Raw genomic sequence first — 21,245 nt, 5'->3', positions numbered from 1 at the left:
GAGAGGAGGAGGAGAGGAAGAGGAGAGGAGGAGGAGAGGAGGAGGAGGAGGAGAGGAGGAGGAGAGGAGGAAAGGAGGAGGAGGAGGAAGAAGAGGAAGAAGAAGAAGAAGAAAAAGATTGGCAACAGATGTTAGCTCAGGTGCCAGTCTTTAAAAAAAAAAAGCTCAATTATAAACACAAAAGGCAGAAAAAGTGAAAAATAGAACAAAGAACAAGGATAAAAAATAGAAAACAGTAACAAATACAGTAGATATTAATTCAATGATATCAAAGACCACTTTAAACATCAATTAAAAGACTGAGACTGTCAGAATGGATCAAAAAAACAAGACCCAAGTACACGTTGTTTACAAGAAACCCACTTTAAACATAAAGACAGCTACAGATTAAAAGTTAAGGGATGGAGAAAGATATACAAAAGACAGTGGGAGTAGCTATATTAATTTTAGACAGAGAAGACTTCAGAGCAAGGAAAGTTTCAGGGATAAAGAGGGGCATTACTTAAAGATAAAGGGGTCAGTATTCAAGAAGACGTAACCAATCCTTAATGAGCATGTGCCTAACAACAGAGTGTCAAAATACATAAGGCAAAAACTGAGAGAACTCCAAGGAAAAATACAAGAACCCACTGTTATGGTTGGAGACTTTAGCACCTCTCTATTAGAAATGGAGAGATCCAGCAGCCAGAAAATTGCTAAGAATATAGTTAAACTCAAAAGCTCCATCAATCAACTGGATGTAACCAACATTTGCAGACTACTTCAATAGCAGATTACACATTTTTATCCCACTCACATGGAACATTCACCAGAAAGACTACATTTGGGCCATAAAACACAGCTTAACAAATTTAAAAGAATGGAAATTATACAATGCTTGCTTTCAGACCACACGGAATTAAACTAGAAATCAATAACAGAAAGATTGCTGGAAAACCTCAAAATACTTGGAGATTAAACAATACACTTCTAAATAACATACAGATCAAAGAATTCTCAGAAAAATATTTTGAACTAAATGAAAAAGTTCTAGAAATGGATACTTGTGATGGTTGTACAACACTGTAAATGAACTTTATGCCAATTAACTGTACATTTAAAAATGGTTAAAATGGTAAGTTTTATGTTATTTTACCACAATAAAAAAACTCTGTATTTATAGATGAAACAAACTATTAGTGTTCAAGGTTTAATCTCTCAAAATTCTCTAATAAACCTAGTACTTAAAAATTTCACTATTTAAGGGTATAGTTTGAATTAGAACTCAATCATTTAATAATTCTTAGTGTTATCATCTCCAAAATTAATTTTGTTACGATAATGGATTGTTAAATATCCATTTCAGATTCTTCTTAAATAATTAAGGACAAACCCTTAATTTTGTTTTGAAGGAAATAAGAAATCTTACTTATTTGACATTTCTACAAAGGTCGCAGGAATAAAATTTCAAGTACTATATAATTACCAAATTTAATACAGTGAAGTGAAAATATCCTGACAATTTTCTTTTAAAAAAAAGCATTTCAATAAAAAATGATGCACTTTGTTCTGTTCTTACGTTTGCAATCTACGATACTATTAATTTTATACTCTGCTCTAGGATTTAAAAGTTGTATCCATGGAGCCACGAAAATGATAAACATGAGTCACTGCCAAGTTCTTAAAGATTAAAATTATTTATCTTTTTGCACTATATTCATAATTGTCTCTAATTTGGGTATGGCTTATTTTCATACAGATTTAAAATGAGATGATGGAAGAAAGTGCTTAATTGAAGTTTTAACGACATTTTACTCCAATCTAACTCTTCACCATCTTCTTGTCAGTATTCACGGCTCATTTCGTACTTTTAAAAACTACATGCCAAGAAATTTTATAGCAAACCTGTTACTGAATTTACTTTCCTACATTTATCAATTACCCCCACCTTTACTTCTCATTCAGTCTAACTAGCATCTATATATTAGTTTTACTAACCATATTCATCTTAATAGGTAGTTTGCAACAGTATTCTAAAATGTAAACAAAAGACATCAGGGTATTAAATTAATCTTATAAAATATTTGAGACGAGTTTTGAAGTTCCTTTTTAAAACAGTGTGAGAATAACACTGATATCATAGCTTGTCAATGAAGCGTGAAGAGCTTTGATATCAGGCAACAGCCTATCGAGTCAAATGACCTATGATATTAAGTTGGTTACATTCACCAGCAGTTTTGAATAAACTGAGGAGGAGGAAGAGGAAGATGAGGAGAAGGAGAAGGTAAAGAAAAGAAGAGTTGGCCAAGATTTTACTCTTAAAAATGTTTCTCCCTAACAAAACCATACCACGGTGCTCTGAGGTATCTCTGTGGTCACCAGAGCAGTTTTTGAATGCTGGCGCCAGCTAGAGCAAAATGGTGGTGTAGATTTTAAAAGATGTGGGCCATCAAAACTGTTCCACTATATCTCTCATAAATTCTAAGGTAGCAAACTTTAATTAAGGCTTATTTTATCTGCTATATTAGTTTTAGCGAAAATTTACAATATAGCATGTGATATTTTAAGTGCTTTATAATAATTTACATTTCTTTTTCCTCTCCCTCAACCAATATAAACATTATATCTATCCATGTGTGAAGGGGCTTGAAATATAATTTCACCAATTTGAAAATACGCAGAAGTTTTTCAATTTATCACATCCCTGTTTTCTTGAAGACAAATCCTTTGTTAAGACTATAACCTTCAATTGTATCATTAAGGAAAACAGTTTGCTCTACAACAATCCTGTTTCTGAAGACAGTATTGGGTGAAGAGCACTCAGAAATAGTGCTTGATGATTTAGATTACTGCCTTATATATGTATTAATTTTCTTAATGACTAGGATTTCAAAATTCTGAGAACTTTTTTTCTCAGCACTTACTTTTTTGGTCAGAGAGTCATCAGAATCAGAAGGCATTCTTGTCGATACATGAAATACTACTTCTACTGTAGAGGTAGCAAAATATGGCGTGGTCAGTCCAGTGCTTTTGTTTTTTTGTAGTCCTCCCATGAAACCGCAATGGTTTGTAAGATTTACCTAGAAGCAATGAAGAGTCACATAATACTGATCAACTAAACAAAACTCAAAAATTCACTACTGAAAAAGATTCAAATTTCTCACTTTGCAAAAACATGGGGAAAAAGTGTCTTGCATGTTATCAACCAATACTTGAGCCAGAATTATTAGTTAGAGCTGCTCTGTTCACACTGGTATTGTTTCTTAAGTATTTGAGGATCTCTAATTAGTAGGAGTTAATTAGGAAAGAAATCAACTGCTGTGCAGTATGCATCTTTTGTTAGGCTACTAGGTGCTAACGATAAATTATAAAGGCTGTGGGGAGACAACAACACCAGAGAGTAAAAACCAAGTGGCAAAAATCAAGACTGGAAATGATTTGGGGAAGAGTTAAAACAGTAGTGTTACTTTGATAAAATGATTAATTAGGTATGTCATACATTTACTCATCAAAACTGGTTTCCTAATTATTGGCACCTATCACAGCCCAGAACAAAAATATAAAAATGCAGAACTTAACTACACTTTGAATGCATTGAAAAATACAAACTAATCTGTGAAAGATTTTTAAATATTTTTTTCCTGATTATAAATATAATATATGCTAATATCAGGGTCATTGCATTGGATGATATTTCCTGGACTTGTGCAATACACAGAAGCCACCAACTTGTGTTCATCATAGAAAATTAAAGAAATACTGGAAAGAAAAAAAGAAACAAAATTTAAATATTGTTTGTACCTCTCCACTCGGAGAAACTACTTATGCATATGCTTTTAAATAATAAAATCTGAATATCTGATAAAGTAGAAAATTATAGAAACAAAGCTCTGCACCAGGTAAGCTGAACATATCTCAGCTGTCAATATCAGTTACCACTGGCTAAACATATGAGTAACAAATTAGTTTTTATGCCATTACCACAAGATTGCCTCAATCACTTATAATATTTTTAAATTTATTTTTCTGACTCAGTAATACATTAACATAAGTAAAAATTCAAAAGATATACCAAAATTCTTCCTTCCATATCTCTCGTCTCCAGCTACTCAGTTCCCCTCCCAGAAAGGAATTTCTTAAGTATCAATCCAAAAATGTTCTCTGTACATACAATTAAATTTTTATATATGTGTGTATACACACACACAAAATGCATATACAATGTTCTCCATCTTGCTTTTTTGCACTGAAAATACCTTTAAAAATACTCCTATTGGTAAGTAAAGAGCTTCTTCATTGTTTTTGTTTTCATGGATTCACAGAAGTCCATTTTCCTGATATACAATAATTTAACTAGTCCCCTACTTAAAGGATATTTCGGCTGTTTCCAATCTTTTGCTATTACAGTCAGTGCTGCAGTGAATAACACTGAACACATGTCATGCTGCATTTGTGAAAGCAGATCTGTAGGACAAAATAGTCAAAAGAGGAACTGTAAGACAAAGGCCATACGCACTTCTAATTTTTTTTTTTTAAAGATTTTATTTTTTCCCTTTTTCTCCCCAAAGCCCCCTAGTACATAGTTGTATATTCTTCGTTGTGGGTCCTTCTAGCCGTGGTATGTGGGACGCTGCCTCAGCATGGTTTGATGAGCAGTGCCATGTCCACGCCCAGGATTCGAACCAACGAAACACTGGGCCACCTGCAGCAGAGCGCGCGAACTTAACCACTCGGCCACGGGGCCAGCCCCCGCACTTCTAATTTTGAAACCCACCACCAAACTGCTCCCCGTGGACGGCACCAACAGTGTATGGAGTGCCTGTTTCCCTCATACCCTCTCAAATAGAGTATCAAACTTTATGAACTTTGCTAATCTGAAAGGTGAAAAATGCTATCTTGGTGTAGATTTTTTGTTGTTTTGTTTTAGTGAGAAAGTTATTTATTTTCAAGTCAATTCTCTGTGTAAAGGAGAAAGTCTCAGTTTAGTGTTCCTTTGCTATAAACACTTCTGTAACACTTACTGATCTCCCTTTGTTTGTTTTGTTTTTTGGTGAGGAAAACTCACCCTGAGCTAACATCTGTGCCAATCTTCCACTATTTTCTATGTGGGATGCCTCCACAGAGAGGCGGATGAGTGGAGTAGGTCCATGCCCAGGATCCAAACCCATGAACCCGGGCTGCCAAAGGAGAAAGCGTGGAACTTGAACCACTCGGCCACGGGGCTGCCCCGATCTCTATTTTTTTTAATTAAACTTTTTATTTAAAGATAATTGTAGATTCACACGAAATTTTAAGAAATAATAAAAAGAGATTCTATGTACTCCTTACCCAGATTCTCCCAATGCAAAACATATTATAAACATTAAAAACAAAAATATTGCAAAATATATTACAACCAGGATACCGACACTGACATGGGTAAGAGACAGATATTTTCATTACCACAAGGATCCCCCATGTTGCCCTGTTACACGAACCACACCCACTTCCTTCCTACTCCATCCCCTCCTTAACCCCTGGCAATAACTAATCTGTTCTTCACTACCAAAAATGTCATTTTGAATATGTTATACAAACGGAATTACACAGTATGTAACCTTTCCAAGTGTTTGGAGATTTTCCTGTTATTGTTGTGTTAATGATTTCAAGTTTGTAGTTGGAGAACATACTGTACATGCTTTTAAATTTCCTGATGGTTGTTTCACGGCCCAATATACAGTCTACCTTGGGATTTGTTCCATGGGCACGTGAAAAGAATATTCTGATGTTGTTGGGTGGAGTGTTTTATAAATGTCAATCAGATGCTGTTGGTTGACGGTGTTGTTGAGGTCTTCTATATACTTGCTGACTTTTTGTCAGTTCTTCTCTCAGTTGTTGAGAGACGGGTGAAGTCTCCATCTATGATTGTGCATTTGTCTATTTCTTCTTTCAGTTCTGTCAGCCTTGCTTCACATTATTTCTGTTCTGTGGTTTGCTGCACACACATTTAGGACTGCTATGTCTTCTCAGCAGAGTGACTCTTTTATTGTTACATCATGTACCCCTGTCTCTGGTAATTTTCTTTGCTCCGAAGTCTACCTTATCTAATATTATTGTAGCCACTCTGGCTTTCCTTTGATTAATATTTGCACAATCTAACTTTTCTCATCCTATTACTTTCTACCAGCCTAAATTGTTATCTTTGAAGTTTCTTTTACAACATATAGGTGGGTTATGTTTTTTAATCCACTCTGTCAATTTTTAATTGGTATATTTAGACCATTTATATTTCATGTAATGATTGATATGTTAGAGTTTAAGTCTGCCATTTTATTTTTTGTTTTCTGTTTATTTTCTCTGTTTTTTGCTTCCCTGTTTTATTTTTCCTTCCTTCTATGGGTTACATGAACATTTTCTCAAATTCCATTTTTATTCATCTATCATTTTTTGAGTGTATCATTTGGTAAACGGTTTTCAGTGGTTGCCCCTGGTATTACACTGTATGTATATAACTTATCACAGTCTAGTGATGCTGTCATTTTACCAGTTTGAGTGAAATATAGAAACTCTACCTCACTTTATGCCCCTTTACCCTCCCGTTTATAATTGCCATGAATATTTTCATTTAGAAACACGTCAGATAGTGAAGTAATTTCTGCATCAACTATCAAACATAATTAAGAAAACTCAAGAGGAGAAGTGAAGCCTAGTGTATTCAGCCATTATTTTTTTCTTGCCATGCTCTCTCTTCCTGATGTTCCAAGGTTCCTTCTATCTTTTCCTTCCTGTTAATAGAACTTCTTTTAGTGGTTCTTTTAGGGTAGGTCTGCTGACAACAAGTTCTCTAAGTTTTCCTTCACCTGAGAATGTTTTGCTTCATTCCTTCGTTAGCCAGCAGACTCTGGGTTGACAGTTTTTTTCTCTCAGCACTTGAAAAATATTATGTCACTTCCTCTCGCCAACAGTAGTTCTGATGGGAAATTTATCATTCTAATTTTTTTCCCCTTATAGATAGGGTACAATTTTTCTCTGGATGCTTTTGAGACTTTTTGTCTTTAGTTTTTACAAGTTTAATTATGGTGCATTTTAGTATGAATTTCCTTAGATTTATCCCGTTTGGGTTTAACTCAGCTTCTTCAATCTGTAGTTTTTTCAGCTTTACTTCTCTTGCCAAATTTGGGAAGTCTTCAACATTATTTTTTCAAGTAATTTCCAGGCCCAACCTCTTTTTCCTCTCCTTCTGGGACTCAGATAACAGGATCTTCTGTCATAGTCCTACAGGTCCCTGATGCTCTCTTCATTATCTTTAAGTCTATTCTCTCTCTGCTGTTCAGGTTAATTTTTATTGTTCTATCTTCTAGTTGACTGATTCATTCTTCTGTATCCCCATCTCTACCTGACTCTGTTGCTGGGCCCATCTACTGAGCTTTTCATTTATTATATTTTCAGTTCTAAAATTTCCATTAAATTCTTCCTCATATCTGTCATTTCTTTGTTGAGACTTTCTATTTTTCATTTATTTTAACTGTGCTTCTAATAGCTTGTTGATGTTAGTGTCTATTATCTTCTATTCATTCAGTTTGAGACCATCCTGGTTCTTGGTATGATTTTTGATTGAAGCCTGGATATTGTCATATAACGTTATGAGACTATGAATCTTATTTAAACTTTCTGTTTTAGCTGGCTGTTTTGTGACACAGCTCTGTCAGCGAAGTGGGCAGTGCTGTCTCATGGCCAGGTTCCCCACTTAACTTCCACTGACACCCAGGGAGGGGAGATCCTCATTACTGCTGGATTGAGGTAGGAGTTCTGGCTTCCTATGTGGTCCACTGACACAGTGGTGGGGGTGATCTCAATATTGCTGGGTGATGGTGACAGGTCTAATTCTCCGCTAGGCCTCTTCTGACCTACCCCAGTGGAGGGGGGAAGGGGAACCTAATTACTGCTGAGGGGAGGGAATTCCAGGTTACTCCTGTAGTCTCCACCGGCACTGTGTGTGGGGTGTGGATGGGGGACTAGCTATCAGCTGGCAGAGAGAAAAGTTTTAGTTTTCTACCCGGCCTTCTCTAAGACTATATGGTACTACTCCGGTGGTACTCTGAGGCTCCCTAATCAACCTTTGTCATCGGGGGGGTGGGGGGGGCTTGGGGTCACAGTATTTTCTGTGGTGTTTGGCTGGAGTAGAGCAGTTACTGTCTAAATGTTTTCTATCTTTCTAGATTGTGCCTTTCTGGGTCCTTTGGCTAGAAAGAGTGGGCTTTCATTGGTTATTTTCAGTCTGCACTTGACGTTTCTAGGTTGCTAGCTTCTTCAGCTCCAAATCTGGGATATATAAGGCAAAAAGAAAACCCTGAGAATTTACCACCATGTCATTCCTTGGTCCCAAATTCCCTAGTTGGTCTGTCTTCTTTTCTCCACCTTTTAGCGTCTTCTTATGTTTGTTCTATACATAATGTCCAGGGTTTTTGTTGTACTTAGTGTGAAGAATAGGGAGAGTATGTCTACTTGATCTTCTCAGAAGTGAAAGTTCCTACTGTACAACTTAATGAATTTTACTATATTTACAGATAAGTGCATCACTACCACAGTCAGTTTCAGAACACTTTCATCACTTCGGAAAGAAACCCTGTACCCTTTAGCTGTCACCCCCATCTTCTCTCACCTTCCTAACCAGCCCTAAGCAACCATTAATCTACTTTCTGTAGATACATATATATATATGTTCCTACTGCGGATATTTCATATAAATGGACCAAACTACGTGGTCTTTGTGACTGGTTTCTTTCATTTAGCATGTTTTCAAGGTACATCCACATTGTAGCACATGTCAGTACTTCATTCCTCTTAATGGCCAAATAATATTCCATTATATAAATAACCCACATTTTGTTTATCCATTCATTCACTGATGGACATTTGGGCTGTTTCCATCTTTTGGACATTATGAGTAAGGCTGCTATAAACATTCATGTACAAGTTTTTGTGTGGACATACACTTTCAGTTTTCTTGGCTATATGCCTAAGAGTGGAATTTCTGGTCACGTGGTAATTCAATGTTTCATTGTTTAATGAGCAGTGTGACTGCTTCTGACAGTGGTTACACCATTTCACATTCCCTAACTAGCAGGATATGAGGGTTTGGTTGTTTCGAATCCTAGCCTACAGTTGTTATTATCTCACTCTTTGATTCCAGCCATCCTAATGGGTATGAAGTGGTATCTCATTGTGGTTTTTTACTTTTCTTGAGGTCACACTGGTTTGTAACATTATATAAACTTCAGGTGTACATCATATTTTGACTTTTGTATAGACTGCATCATGTTCACCACCAAAAGTCTAGTTGCCATTTATCACCATACACATGTGCCCATTTACCCCTTTTTCCCTTTCCCTGCCCCCTCCCCTCTGGTACCTGCCAATCTGTTCTCTGTATCTATGTGTTTGTTTGTTTATCTTCCACATATGAGTGAAGTCATAGTCTAATTGTCTTTCTCTGTCTGACTTATTTCACTTAGCATAATTCCTTCAAGGTCCATCCATGTTGTCACAAATGGCACAATTTCATCTTTTTTTTTGGCTGAGTAGTATTCCACTGTGTGTGTGTGTGTGTGTGTGTGTGTGTGTATGTATACACACACACCCCCCACATGTTCTTCATCCAATCATCTGTTCATGGGCACTGCAGTTGCTTCCAAGTCATGGCTATTGTGAATAATGCTCCAACGAACATCTGAAGGGTGCATATATCTTTTTGAATCAGTGTTTTTGTGTTCTTTGAATAAATACCCAGAAGTGGAATAGCTGAATTATACAGTATTCTTATTTTCAATTTTTTGAGAAATCTCCATAGTGTTTCTATAGTGGCTGCACCAATTTACATTCCCACCAGCAGAGTGAGAGCTCCTGTTTCTCTACATCTTCCCCAACATTTATTTCTTGTCTATTAAATAATAGCCATTCTGATGACTATGAGGTGATATCTCATTGTAGTTTCGACTTGTATTCCTTAATAATTGGTGATGCTGAACATCTCTTCACGTGCCTGTTGGCCATCTGTATATTTTCCTTGGAAAATGTCTGTTCATATCCTTTACCTATTTTTTAATTGGGTTGTTCATTTTTTTGTTTTTTGAAATGTATGAGTTCTTTATATATTTTGGAGATTAATCCATTATTGAACATGATTTGCAAATATCTTCTCCCAGTTGGTGGATGGTCTTTTTGTTTTGTTGATGGTTTTCTTTGCTGTGCAGAAACTTTTTAGTTTGATGTAGTCCCATTTATTTATTTTGTCTTTTGTTTCCCTTGTGTGAGGAGACAATGATATTCAAAAATATAATGCTAAGATCAATGTCAAGGAGCATACTGCCCATGTTTTCTTCTAGGAGTTTTATGGTTTCAGGTCTTAAATTCACATCTTTAATCTACTTTGAGTTAATTTTTGTGTATGGGGTAATACAGTGGTCCAGTTTCATTCTTTTGCATGTGGCTGTCCAGTTTTCCCAACACCATTTATTAAAGAGACTTTCTTTTCTCCATTGTATGTTCTTGGCTCCTTTGTTGAAAATTAGCTGTCCATAGGTGTGTGGGTTTATCTCTGGGCTCTCAATTCTGTTCCATGGATCTGTGTTGTCTATTTTTCTGCCAGTAACATGCTGTTTTGATTACTATAGCTTTGTGGTATATATTGAAATAGGGAGTGTGAAACCTCCAGGTTTGTTCTTTTTTCTTAGGATTGCTTTGGCTATTCGGGGTCTTTTGTTGTTTCATATAAATTTTAGAATTCTTTGTTCTATTTCTGTGAAAAATGTTGTTGGGATTCTGATTGAGATTGCATTGAATCTGTAGATTGCCTTAGGTAATATGGACATTTTAACTATGTTAATTCTTTCAATCCATAAGCATGGAATATCTTTCCATTTCTTTATATCTTCTCTGATTTCTTTCAATAATGTCTTATAGTTTTCACTGGACGGGTCTTTCACCTCCTTGGTTAAATTTATTCCTGTGTATTTTATTCTGTTTGTTGTGATTGTAAATGGGACTGTATTCCTGATTTCTTTTTTGGGCTAGTTCATTGTTCATGTATAGAAATGGGACTGATTTTTGCATACTGATTTTGTACCCGGCAACTTTACTGTATTCATTAATTATTTCTAACAGTTCTTTGGAGGATTCTTTAGGGTTTTCTATATACAGAATCTCATTGTGGTTTTTATTTCCATTCCCCTGATAGAAAATGATGTTGCGTATCTTTCCATGTGCTTATTGGTCATTTGTAATATCATCTTTGGAGAAATGTTTATTCAGGTCCTTTGGCCATTTTTTAATTGGGCTGTTTTCTAATTACTGATTCATATGAGTTCTTTGTATATCTTAGATCAAGTCCTTTATCACACATATGATTTGCAATTATTTTCTCCAATTCTATGGGTTGTCTTTTCACCTTGTTGATGGTATCCTTTGAACTACAAAAGTTGAAATTTTGATGAAGTTCAATTTATTTACCTTTTCCTTTGTTGCTCATGTTTTTAGTGTCATATCTAAGAATCCCTTTTATTTGTCAATCATACCTCAATAAAGCTGGGAGAAAAGAAAGAAGAATCTTTTGCCAAATCCAAGGTCATGAAGATTTACCTCTATACTGTCTTCTAAGAGTTTTACAGTTTTAGCTCTTACATTTAGGTCTTTGATCCATTTTGAGTTAATTTTTATTATATAGTGTGTATATAGTGTGAGGTAAGAGTCCAACTTCATTCTTTTGCATGTGCTTATCCAGTTGTTCTAGCACCATTTGTTGAAAAGACTATTCTTTCTCCATTGGATGGTCTTGGCATCCTGTCAAAAATCAGTTGACTTCAGATTTGTGGGTGTATTTCAGGAATCTCAATTCCATTCCATTCATTAATATGTCTATCCTTGGTGCAAGTACCGCACTGTTTGATTAGCATTGACTTGTACTAAGTTTTGAAATTTGGAAGTGTGAGTACTCCTAATTTGTTCATTTCAAAATGTCCTTGGCTTTTACTAATACTTTCTGTTTGGTTTGTTTTTTTAACAGAAAATCTACTTATAACGTTTCTTATATTTTCCAAAGCACTTTCACACACATAGTCTCAACTGAACTTCACATGATATCTGTTTGGTATAATAGTATACTAACTTCCACAAATATGCAGACAGCTCCAGAGAGCTCCAGTAACTCACTGAAGGTGAGACAGCAGGTTAGATCAGCCATAAAAACAAACTGAATGATAAAGGCTTACGTGTTTGACACTGTGCAAGGCATTGAGATTTAAAAGGAAAAGTCAGTGAGATGAAAGTGACCACCCTCTAGGAGATTACGGTCTTGTGCAGTGGTCTTTAACAACTTTGCTTGTGTACTCTCTACAAGAATTTTGTGAAACTATGTATTAAATTGACAAGTATAATGAAAATTTTAATCATAAGTTTAAACTGTTGTAAAAGATATAATTTCCAGTGTACCATAAGTCTTATATATATATATACTTTAAGTACATTTCATCAAAACCTTAAAGCTACAGATTTGGCTGACAGAATATATATAAAATGTCTGCTATTAATTTAATGACAAATCAATCAACTACATCAAAGTCACTTTCTATTAGAACATGTCTGAAACTTCATTTTTCAATTTAAATAAACATATTAATACAAATCTCTATGACAAGTATCTTACTTCTGAGTTATAATTCTAAGATAGACAGATATGGTACAGGAACCTTGACATGAGTTGGTTGCCAGGATGACACAAAGTGCAGCATCTTTCAAACTTTCTGATACAAAGTTGAAGAATAGAAAAGGAGAGGCACGAGACTGCAGAAGGGTTCTTTGGCATTAATTTTAGTAAAGTTGAGGATCTAGAAACTAATCTCCTTAAAACTAACCATGCTGACGTGCCTCCTAGAAAGCCTTGGTGTAGCCCTAGGGATATTCATATCTTAGTCTGAAGACCACTAGTCTAGTGATTACAGCTGTGAGGAAAATCCAGCGCTTCTAAACCTATGAATTTAGTATTTTTTGACAACTTATTGTCTCAGAAAATAGTCAACAATTCTCCTTTCAAAGTCCCAACTGCTGTGTCTTTGTAGACGAGATGTAAGGCAAAAACAATAAGAAACCCATTGTTAAGTTGTTGAGTCTCCTAAAATAATGCTTCTAAAATAAACTTGGGGGAAAAAACCAGAAATCACTGCTTCCAAACCGAAATAAAATGGTATTTGGTATAATTTAAAAACAATACCTCCCAACCAAGACCAGCTACAAAATCCTCATACGCTTGACTTCCTCCTGTATTGGTGAGAATGGAATGTTTGTCTTCTTGTCCTTCAGCAACATAAAATACTGCAATCTTGTGTGTCTCTCGGCTGTAAAACAAGAGATTACACCATCCATTTGGTCATTAATTTATACATTCATTCATCCAATAATAAGTTCTATGTACAAAGTACGTGGCAATAAAAAGATGAAAATGAACTAAATCTAATGTAATTATAAATAAAAAATTATGAAAGTTACAAAATTGCCATTACAACACAAGAAAGGCATGATTACTTCTGCCTGGAGAAACTTAAAAGGAGAAGGTAATATTGAATTGAGTAAAGGTAAGGAAAATGTGACAAATGAAGAAGAGAAAGTATCAGAGAGACAGGCAGGTGTGAATGCATGAAGCATGTGAAGAGCTGCCTGGCGTGCAATATGGCTGAATCTCAGAGTTAAAGGGATTGTGTTTTAGAAATAAAACTAAGTAGGAATATAGAGATGAATGAGAAATTATCCATTTCTTGAAAGTACTTACACAATAAGAAATGTGTACACAAAATTATAAAACTGAATGGAGTAACTGATGAGTTCTTAGACACTTTATTTTTAAGTCTCCCTAAAATTAAAAATGTTCATAAAGGCAAATTTCTTATATGAAATCTGGCTTTCCAAGCTAACTAGGGCACACTATATTTGGTCTAGGTTGATTTAATAAAGCATGGGCTAACAAATTTTATGACTAGAAGTAATGTTTTCACCCTATTCTATGTAGCAATGTTTTCACTACCATACTATGTTTGAATTAAAAAACAAACAAACTACATCCAAAAACAACAACAACAAGTAAATAACGGAAGTTACTTTAAAAGATTAGTCAGACAACAATAATCTCTGGCACAACTTGAGGAAGTTGTGAAGTCATGGTTGTGGGTTTCAATATGAGCAACTTAAAATCAGGAATAAAGATGTTTTACCCGTGGGGCTGGCCCTGTGGCTGAGTGGTTAAGTTCACGTGCTCCACTTTGGCGGCCCAGGGTTTCACCAGTTCGGATCCTGGGTGCAGACCTAGCACTGCTCATCAAGCCACGCTGAGGCGGCATCCCACATAGCAGAGCCAGAAGGGCCTCAACTAGAATATACAACTATGTACTGTGGGGCTTTGGTGGGGGGCGGGGGGGGGGGGAGGGAGAAGAAGAAGAAAGGAGAAAGAAGACTGGGAAGAAGAAAGAAGATTGGCAACGGATCTTAGCTCAGGTGCCAATCTTTAAAAAAAAAAAAAGATGTTTTAGTTGTTTTCACTAATGGCAATATTTCACCTTAGGTGGTGAACACTTATGCAAACTTTTGGTGTATTTGATGTGTCATTAGGATAATTTAGTGTAAGCAGTAAAATATACTTTGGTGGGAGAAGGGACTTCCAGAATTCAGAAGAAGTATCTTGGGAGACTCTCTCCCAAGCAAAATAGCAATTTAACTGTGAAAATGAATTAAAAAACCCAACGACATCTAAAGTCTCTGGATATTGTCCTAAGGGCATACAGCAAATGGACAAACACTCATTCAAAAAAACCTACCAAGTCTGGTAAGAAAGAGTGTTTGACATTTGAGACATGACTTGCTCCCATACCCCATCTCTTCACCTCCACGTTACAGAAGCTTTGGCCTGCGCATTCTACTCAGGCCCAGACGGGGGTTCCCTCTTCCCATCCAGTTCCCAATCTGGGAATGTGGTTTCACCCTGGGAGAGACAGGCTGCTGGCTGTGTATCTCATCCACACCAGTCCCATGTTGCAGAAGCTCTATTCCAGGCAGCTGTGGCTGAGAGAACCAGGTCTCCCTTACCTCATGCAGCTCCCTCTCTTACAGGAGAAGCTCTAGGTGCAGAAGGCTGAGTGTGTCTCAATCTTCCCCACCTGGCTTAATAGTAGGGTGGAGGTTTGAGAGGAGGAGCAAGCTAAGAAGATGAGAAACTGCCAATCTTTCCCCAAATGCCTACTTGCAGATTTAGGGTGTTGCTCCAGGAAAAGTTGGTTCCTGATCCCATCTCAAGTATAATGGCAGAGAGGTTCTGCCCCGGGTGAAAGGCAGGTCATAATGATGAAGAACTCAGCAGTAGCTCTGCTAGAGGGGAAGGATGTTATTTTGGGACAAAGCTTGGAGAACTCCATGCCTAAGAGTGTTGTCAAAAACAAAGAAGATCTTGGTGGAAAGCAATTAAGAGAAGCTAGCAGTTCCATGACATAAGCAAAACAGCATAGCAGCCAGAAGTTTTAATAGAGATAACCAGGAAGAGATAGCCAAGAAGAGTCCTCCTGGGTGCACGGTGAATCCTAGGGATCAAGAAGCCTGTGCACATGCACTACTCTGCATCCACACAGGAGCAATCAGAGTCAAGACATAGGACAGACATGAAAGCACTCCCCAACCCACGCAGACCTATCAACACAAGGTAAAGCTTCACTGGTGTTGAACAATACTCTACTTGAACTCAGGGTCAAATCCTAGGAAGCTAAGACTTAACAATATTCAGTCATCCTGGTAGTCTGGAAGACTGGGCATGCCTAAGGCTGTATGCTCTTTGGAACAATCAGAAAGCAAACTCCAAGCTACTAATCTCTGGGTGAACAAGAGGAAAAAAACATCAACACTCTGAATGCGACAGCAGCCTCCAAGTCACACACATATCCACAGTAAACAATAAAAATCTAATGGTGAAGTGGGCTAAAGCACAAGCTTTCATCAATAAATACATAGACTATGTCAACCCAGGGGAGACCCCTTGGTAGCCAGGCTAAAAGATAAAAAACATTAAAAAACATTTCAGCAGGGAGATGAGAAGCTGCACACTGTGGGAAAGTAAGACTTTTCAGGCTTAATTCAGCTAAGTCACTAGAAAATAAACAAATGACCAAGCAAACAACAACAATCACCAAATACACTTTTGATTCAAAGACACAAAGTTGAAAATAAATGAAATGGGAAGAAATACCATGCAAACAGTCAGCAAGAAAGCTGGAGTGACTATATACTATCAGACTTCAAAATAAAAAATGTTAGTGGAAATAAAGAGACATTTCATAATGTTAAAAAGTCAACCTAACAAGATATAAAAATTAAAAACATGTATGTGACCAACAACAGAACTTCAAAATACATGAAGCAAAACCAGACAGAAGTGAAGGCAGAAACAGACATTTCTAAACTCATAGCTGGTGACTTCAATACCACACTTTCAATAACGGACAGAACAACTGAGAGATCATCAACAAAGATAACAGCAGACTTGAATAACAGTATAAACCAACTAGACCTAACAGACATCTATCGAACTCTACCCAACAGTAGCAGAAAACACATTCTTCTCAAGCACACGTGGAACATTGTTCAGGAGAAACCATAAGATAGGTCATAAAACAACCCTCAATAAATTTGAAAGAACTGGAATCACGCAAAGTATATTTTCTAACCACAACAGAATTAGAAATAAAAAAAAGTAGAAAATATGGGAAATGTACATTTATGCGCAAATGAAACAATGTGCTACTAAATAACTGATGGGTCAAAGAATAAATCTCAAGGGAAATTAGAAAATACTTAAGAGATGAAGGAAAATGAAAATATAACATACCAAAACTGATGGCATGCAGGTAAAGCAGTGCTCAATGGGAAATTATGGATGTAAATGCCTATATTAAAAAAGAGGAAAAAATCTCACATCAATAACCAAAGCTTCCACCTTAAAAAACTATAAAAAGAAGAGCAACTGACCTCAAAGCAAGCAGAAAGAAGGAAATGATAAACACTAGAGTGGAAATAAATGAAATGGAGAGAATAGAAAAACAACAGAGACAAATCAGTGAACCCTAAAATTGGTTCTTTGAGATGATAAACAAAATTAACAACCTATAGCTAGACTGAGCAAGGAAAAAAAGAGAAGACTCAAATTACTAAAATCAGGAATGAAAAAAGAAGACTCACTATATACCTTACAGAAATAAAAAGGATTATAAGGGAATACTATGAACAATTGTATGCCAACGAGTTAGATAAATTCAATTAAATGGAAAAATTTCTAGAAAGACACAAATTACTAAAACCAACTCAAGAGGAAAAAGAATAACTGAATAGATCAATAACAAGCAAAGAGACTGAACTAGTAATGTGATTTTAAAGGAAGAAGTAAAACTACTACTTGCAGATAAGATGATTTTGTATATAGAAAATCCTAAGGAATCTACTAAAAAGCTATCAGAGCTAATAAATGAGTTCAGCAAGGGTTCAGGATACAGTATCAACAAACAAAAATCAATTGTATTTTGGGGCTGGCCCCATGGCATAGTGGTTAAGTTCAGCATGCTCTGCTTTGGTGGCCCAGGTTTGCCAGTTCAGATCCCAGGCGCAGACCTACAACATTTGTCAGCCCTGCTGTGGTGGTCACCCACATCCAAAATAGAGGAAGACTGGTACAGGTGTTAGCTCAGGGCTAATCTTCCTCAAGAAAAAAAAAAAAAGAGGAAGATTGGCAATGGTTGTTAGCTCAGGGTGAATCTTCCTCAGGAAAAAAAAATCAATTGGATTTCTATACACTATCAATGAAAATTAAGAAAACGTTTCCTTTTATAATAGCATCAAAAATGATAAAATACTTAGGTATATACATATATAACAAAGGTACAAAACTTATACTCTGAAAACTATAAAACATTGTCCAAAGCAATTAAAGATCTTAAAAATAAATCACACATTCATGGACTGAAATACTTAACATTGTTAAGATAATAATACCTGCCAAATTGATCTACAAAGTCAATGCAAACCCTATAAAAATCCCAGCTGTCTCTTTTACAGAAATTAGCAAACTGATCCTAAAATTTGCAGGAAAATGCAAAAGGTCCAGGATAGCCAAAACAATCTTGAAAAAGAAGAATAAAGTTGGAGGACTCATAATTTCCAATTTTAAAACTTGTTACAAAGCCATAGCAATCAATGTACTGCAGTACTGCCATAAAAATAGACATACAGATCTATATGAAACAGAATCTTGAGTCTAGAAATCAGCTCTTATATCTACCATCAATTGCTTTTTGACAATGGTATCAAGACAATTCAATGGGGAAAAGAATAGTCTTTTCAACAAATGGTGCTGGGGCAACTGGATATCTACATGCAGAAGAATGAAGTTGGGTTGTTATCTTACACCATATACAAAAATTAAATCAAAATGGATCAGAGATCTAAATATAAGGTCTAAAACTATAAAAGTCTTATAAAAAAGTTTATGAAACTATACAACATCCATGTAAAAAACTATACATGAATGTTCATAGCAGCATTATTCATAATAGTGAAAAAGTGAAACCAACCCAAATGTCCATCAACTGAGGAATGGATAAACAAAATGTAAGATATTCATACAAGGGAATATTATCCAGCAATAAAAAGAAATGAAGTACTGACACATGCTGCAATAGAGATGAATTTTAGAAACACTGTGCCAAGAAGCCTGTCACAAAAACCACATACTGTTTGATTCTTTTTATATGAAACGTCCAGAATAGGCAAATCTATAGAAACGGAAAGTACAGGCATACCTTGTATTACTGCGTTTCACAGATATTGCAGTTTTTACAAGACCCTCTACCAGCAAAAAACATTACGACTTGCTGAAAGCTCAGAATATAGTCAGCATTTTTTTTAGCAATAAAGTATTTTTAAATTAAGGTATGCACATTTTCTTTAGACATAATGCTATTGCACACTTCACAGACTACAGTATAATGTAAACATAACTTTCATAAGCACTGGGAAACCAAAAAATTTATACAACTTCCTTTTTTGCAACATTCACTTCATTGCAGTGGTCTGGAACCGAATGCATGATATCTCTGAGATATGCCTGTAGATTAGTTTTGTCTAGAGCCGGGGAGTAGGGGATGGTGTTTGGGGGTAATGCGGAGTTGACTGGTAATGGGGTTTCTTTTTGAAGGGACTACAATATTCTAAAATTAGATTGTCATGATAGTTGCATAACCCTGTGAATATACTAAACACATGTACACTTTAAATGAGTGAACTGTACAGTATATGAACTACAGCTCAATAAAGCTGTTAAGAATTTAACTTGGAAGCATGATCTACTATGTGTAAATTCTGATCCTGGCAGAAAAGGAACTTCTCAGTGTTCTCACCTTTCTAGATAAAAGGCTATCAATTAGAACTCATAAATCACAATTTATGAAATTGGGAAGAGAGGGATGGAAATGTTCACCTAATACTATATAAATCTAAAAGTGGAGAGAAATATATGTGTCATATAGGAAAAAATAGAACACAAATCTTTAAAATGCAAAAGTAAAAAAGAAATCACCTTTATATTATCTGTGCCCTTCCTAGAATTTGTGAAAGCAGAGTTCAGTTGCTCTTTTATGTCAAATTTTAATCTTTTTTTGGAAGACTGGCCCTGAGCTAACATCCATGCCTATCATCCTCTACTTTATATGTGGGATGCCTGCCACAGCATGGCTTGACAAGTGATGCATAGGTCCACAACTGGGATCTGAACTGGTGAACCCCAGGCTACTGAAGTGGAGCGCGTGAACTTAACTGCTACACCACCGAGCTGGCCCCAAATTTTAATCTTTTGATAGTGAATAATGAGGCAAAAGTATCAGAAAAAAAAGAAATTAGTGAACTTGCAACCACAAATATTCCATAAGAATATGTGCAGTACTGGCAAAATATTATGAGTTTACTGTTGGAAAATTCAAAGTAAAATCTAAGTTATAAGTACCTAGTTATAAGCTACAATGTAAGCACTTCTGAATCCCTGTATATACACTGCAATAGAAATAAGAAAACAAATTGTTTTGAGATTTGAAAATAAAACCTCTGGCCGTTCAACCATGAGGAATAGGAATTAGTTAATCTAGCCAAAGAAAATAAAGGATCTATAAATGGTCTACGGAGACAAGACTATAAACAAAGTACCTGTTCATTTTTTTTCCTTCAGAGTCCTCCAGACAAGTAATCAGGTTTGTTTCCAGGTTTCTTGGCTTAAGAAGCTCAAACTTTGCCTTACTGTCATGTAGTTAGAATGAATTTTTATTTGAATCCATAGTATTGGAAAAAGAAAGGAAACTATGCTGTTTCCTTTATTTAATTCTTTTAAAAAAGCAAACAAATAAATGTCATGCATTTATTTGGTGTAGAGCATAAAAGAAAAAAATGTATGCTGTCTCAAGCAAGTCTCAAGGTATAAATGAGAATGGAAGTAGTTTGGCAGGCCCAACAAGAGGAAAGGATAAGGTAATGTAAAGGAACCATGAACAGCCAAGACTCACGGATATGGCCTGAGTTCTAGACTAAAAAGTCTGATTAGGCACTGGGAAGTCACTAAGGAATACAATAAAAATTTTCCTTTAGAAAAATTATTCTGGTGGTGAGGACTGTCTAGATGGAGAAGCGTAAGGAGATGAGAGCCTACAGACTACAGGCATACCTCGTTTTCCTGCACCTTGCTTTACTGCACTTTGCAGATAATGAGTTTTTTACAAATTGAAGGTTTGTGGCAACCCTGTATTAAGCAAGTTTGTTGGCGCCATTTTTCTAGTAGCATTTGCTCACTTCATGTCTCTGTGTCATATTTTGGTGATTCTCTCAATATTTCAAACTTTTTCATTATTATTATATCTGTTACGGTGGTCTATGATCACTGATCTTTGACGTTACTATTGTAATTGTTTTGGGGTGCCAAGAACTGAACCCATGTAAGATGGTGAACCTAATCGATAAATGTGTGTGTTTTGACTGCTCCACCGAGCAGCCATTCCCATCTCTCTCCCTCTCCTTAGGCCTCCCTATTCCCCAAGATACAACAATGTTGAAATTAGGCCAATTAATAACCCTACATTGGCCTTGAAGTGTTCAAGTGGAAGGAAGAATCACATGTCTCTCACTTTAAATTAAAAGCTAGAAATGATTCAGCTTAGTGAGGAAGGACCGTC

General features: G+C 36.0%; 1 protein-coding gene across 7 annotated transcripts in view; it reads right to left on the bottom strand.

Moving 5' to 3' along the window:
* RALGAPA1 (Ral GTPase activating protein catalytic subunit alpha 1) overlaps nt 1-21,245 on the bottom strand; it is a 226,824-nt gene that overhangs the window by 43,405 nt on the left and 162,174 nt on the right. For all 7 annotated transcript variants that reach the window (XM_046650085.1, XM_046650124.1, XM_046650133.1 and 4 more), the window contains 2 exons: nt 13,223-13,346; nt 2,904-3,059 (listed from right to left, as the gene is read on the bottom strand). In XM_046650085.1, the coding sequence (XP_046506041.1) occupies nt 2,904-3,059; nt 13,223-13,346 (280 nt within the window). The remainder of the gene's footprint in view (nt 1-2,903; nt 3,060-13,222; nt 13,347-21,245) is intronic.

This window comes from Equus quagga, chromosome 2 (genome assembly GCF_021613505.1).
Source record: "Equus quagga isolate Etosha38 chromosome 2, UCLA_HA_Equagga_1.0, whole genome shotgun sequence".
Classification (NCBI taxonomy): domain Eukaryota; kingdom Metazoa; phylum Chordata; class Mammalia; order Perissodactyla; family Equidae; genus Equus; species Equus quagga.
This window is presented reverse-complemented; position numbering and strand designations above follow the sequence as displayed.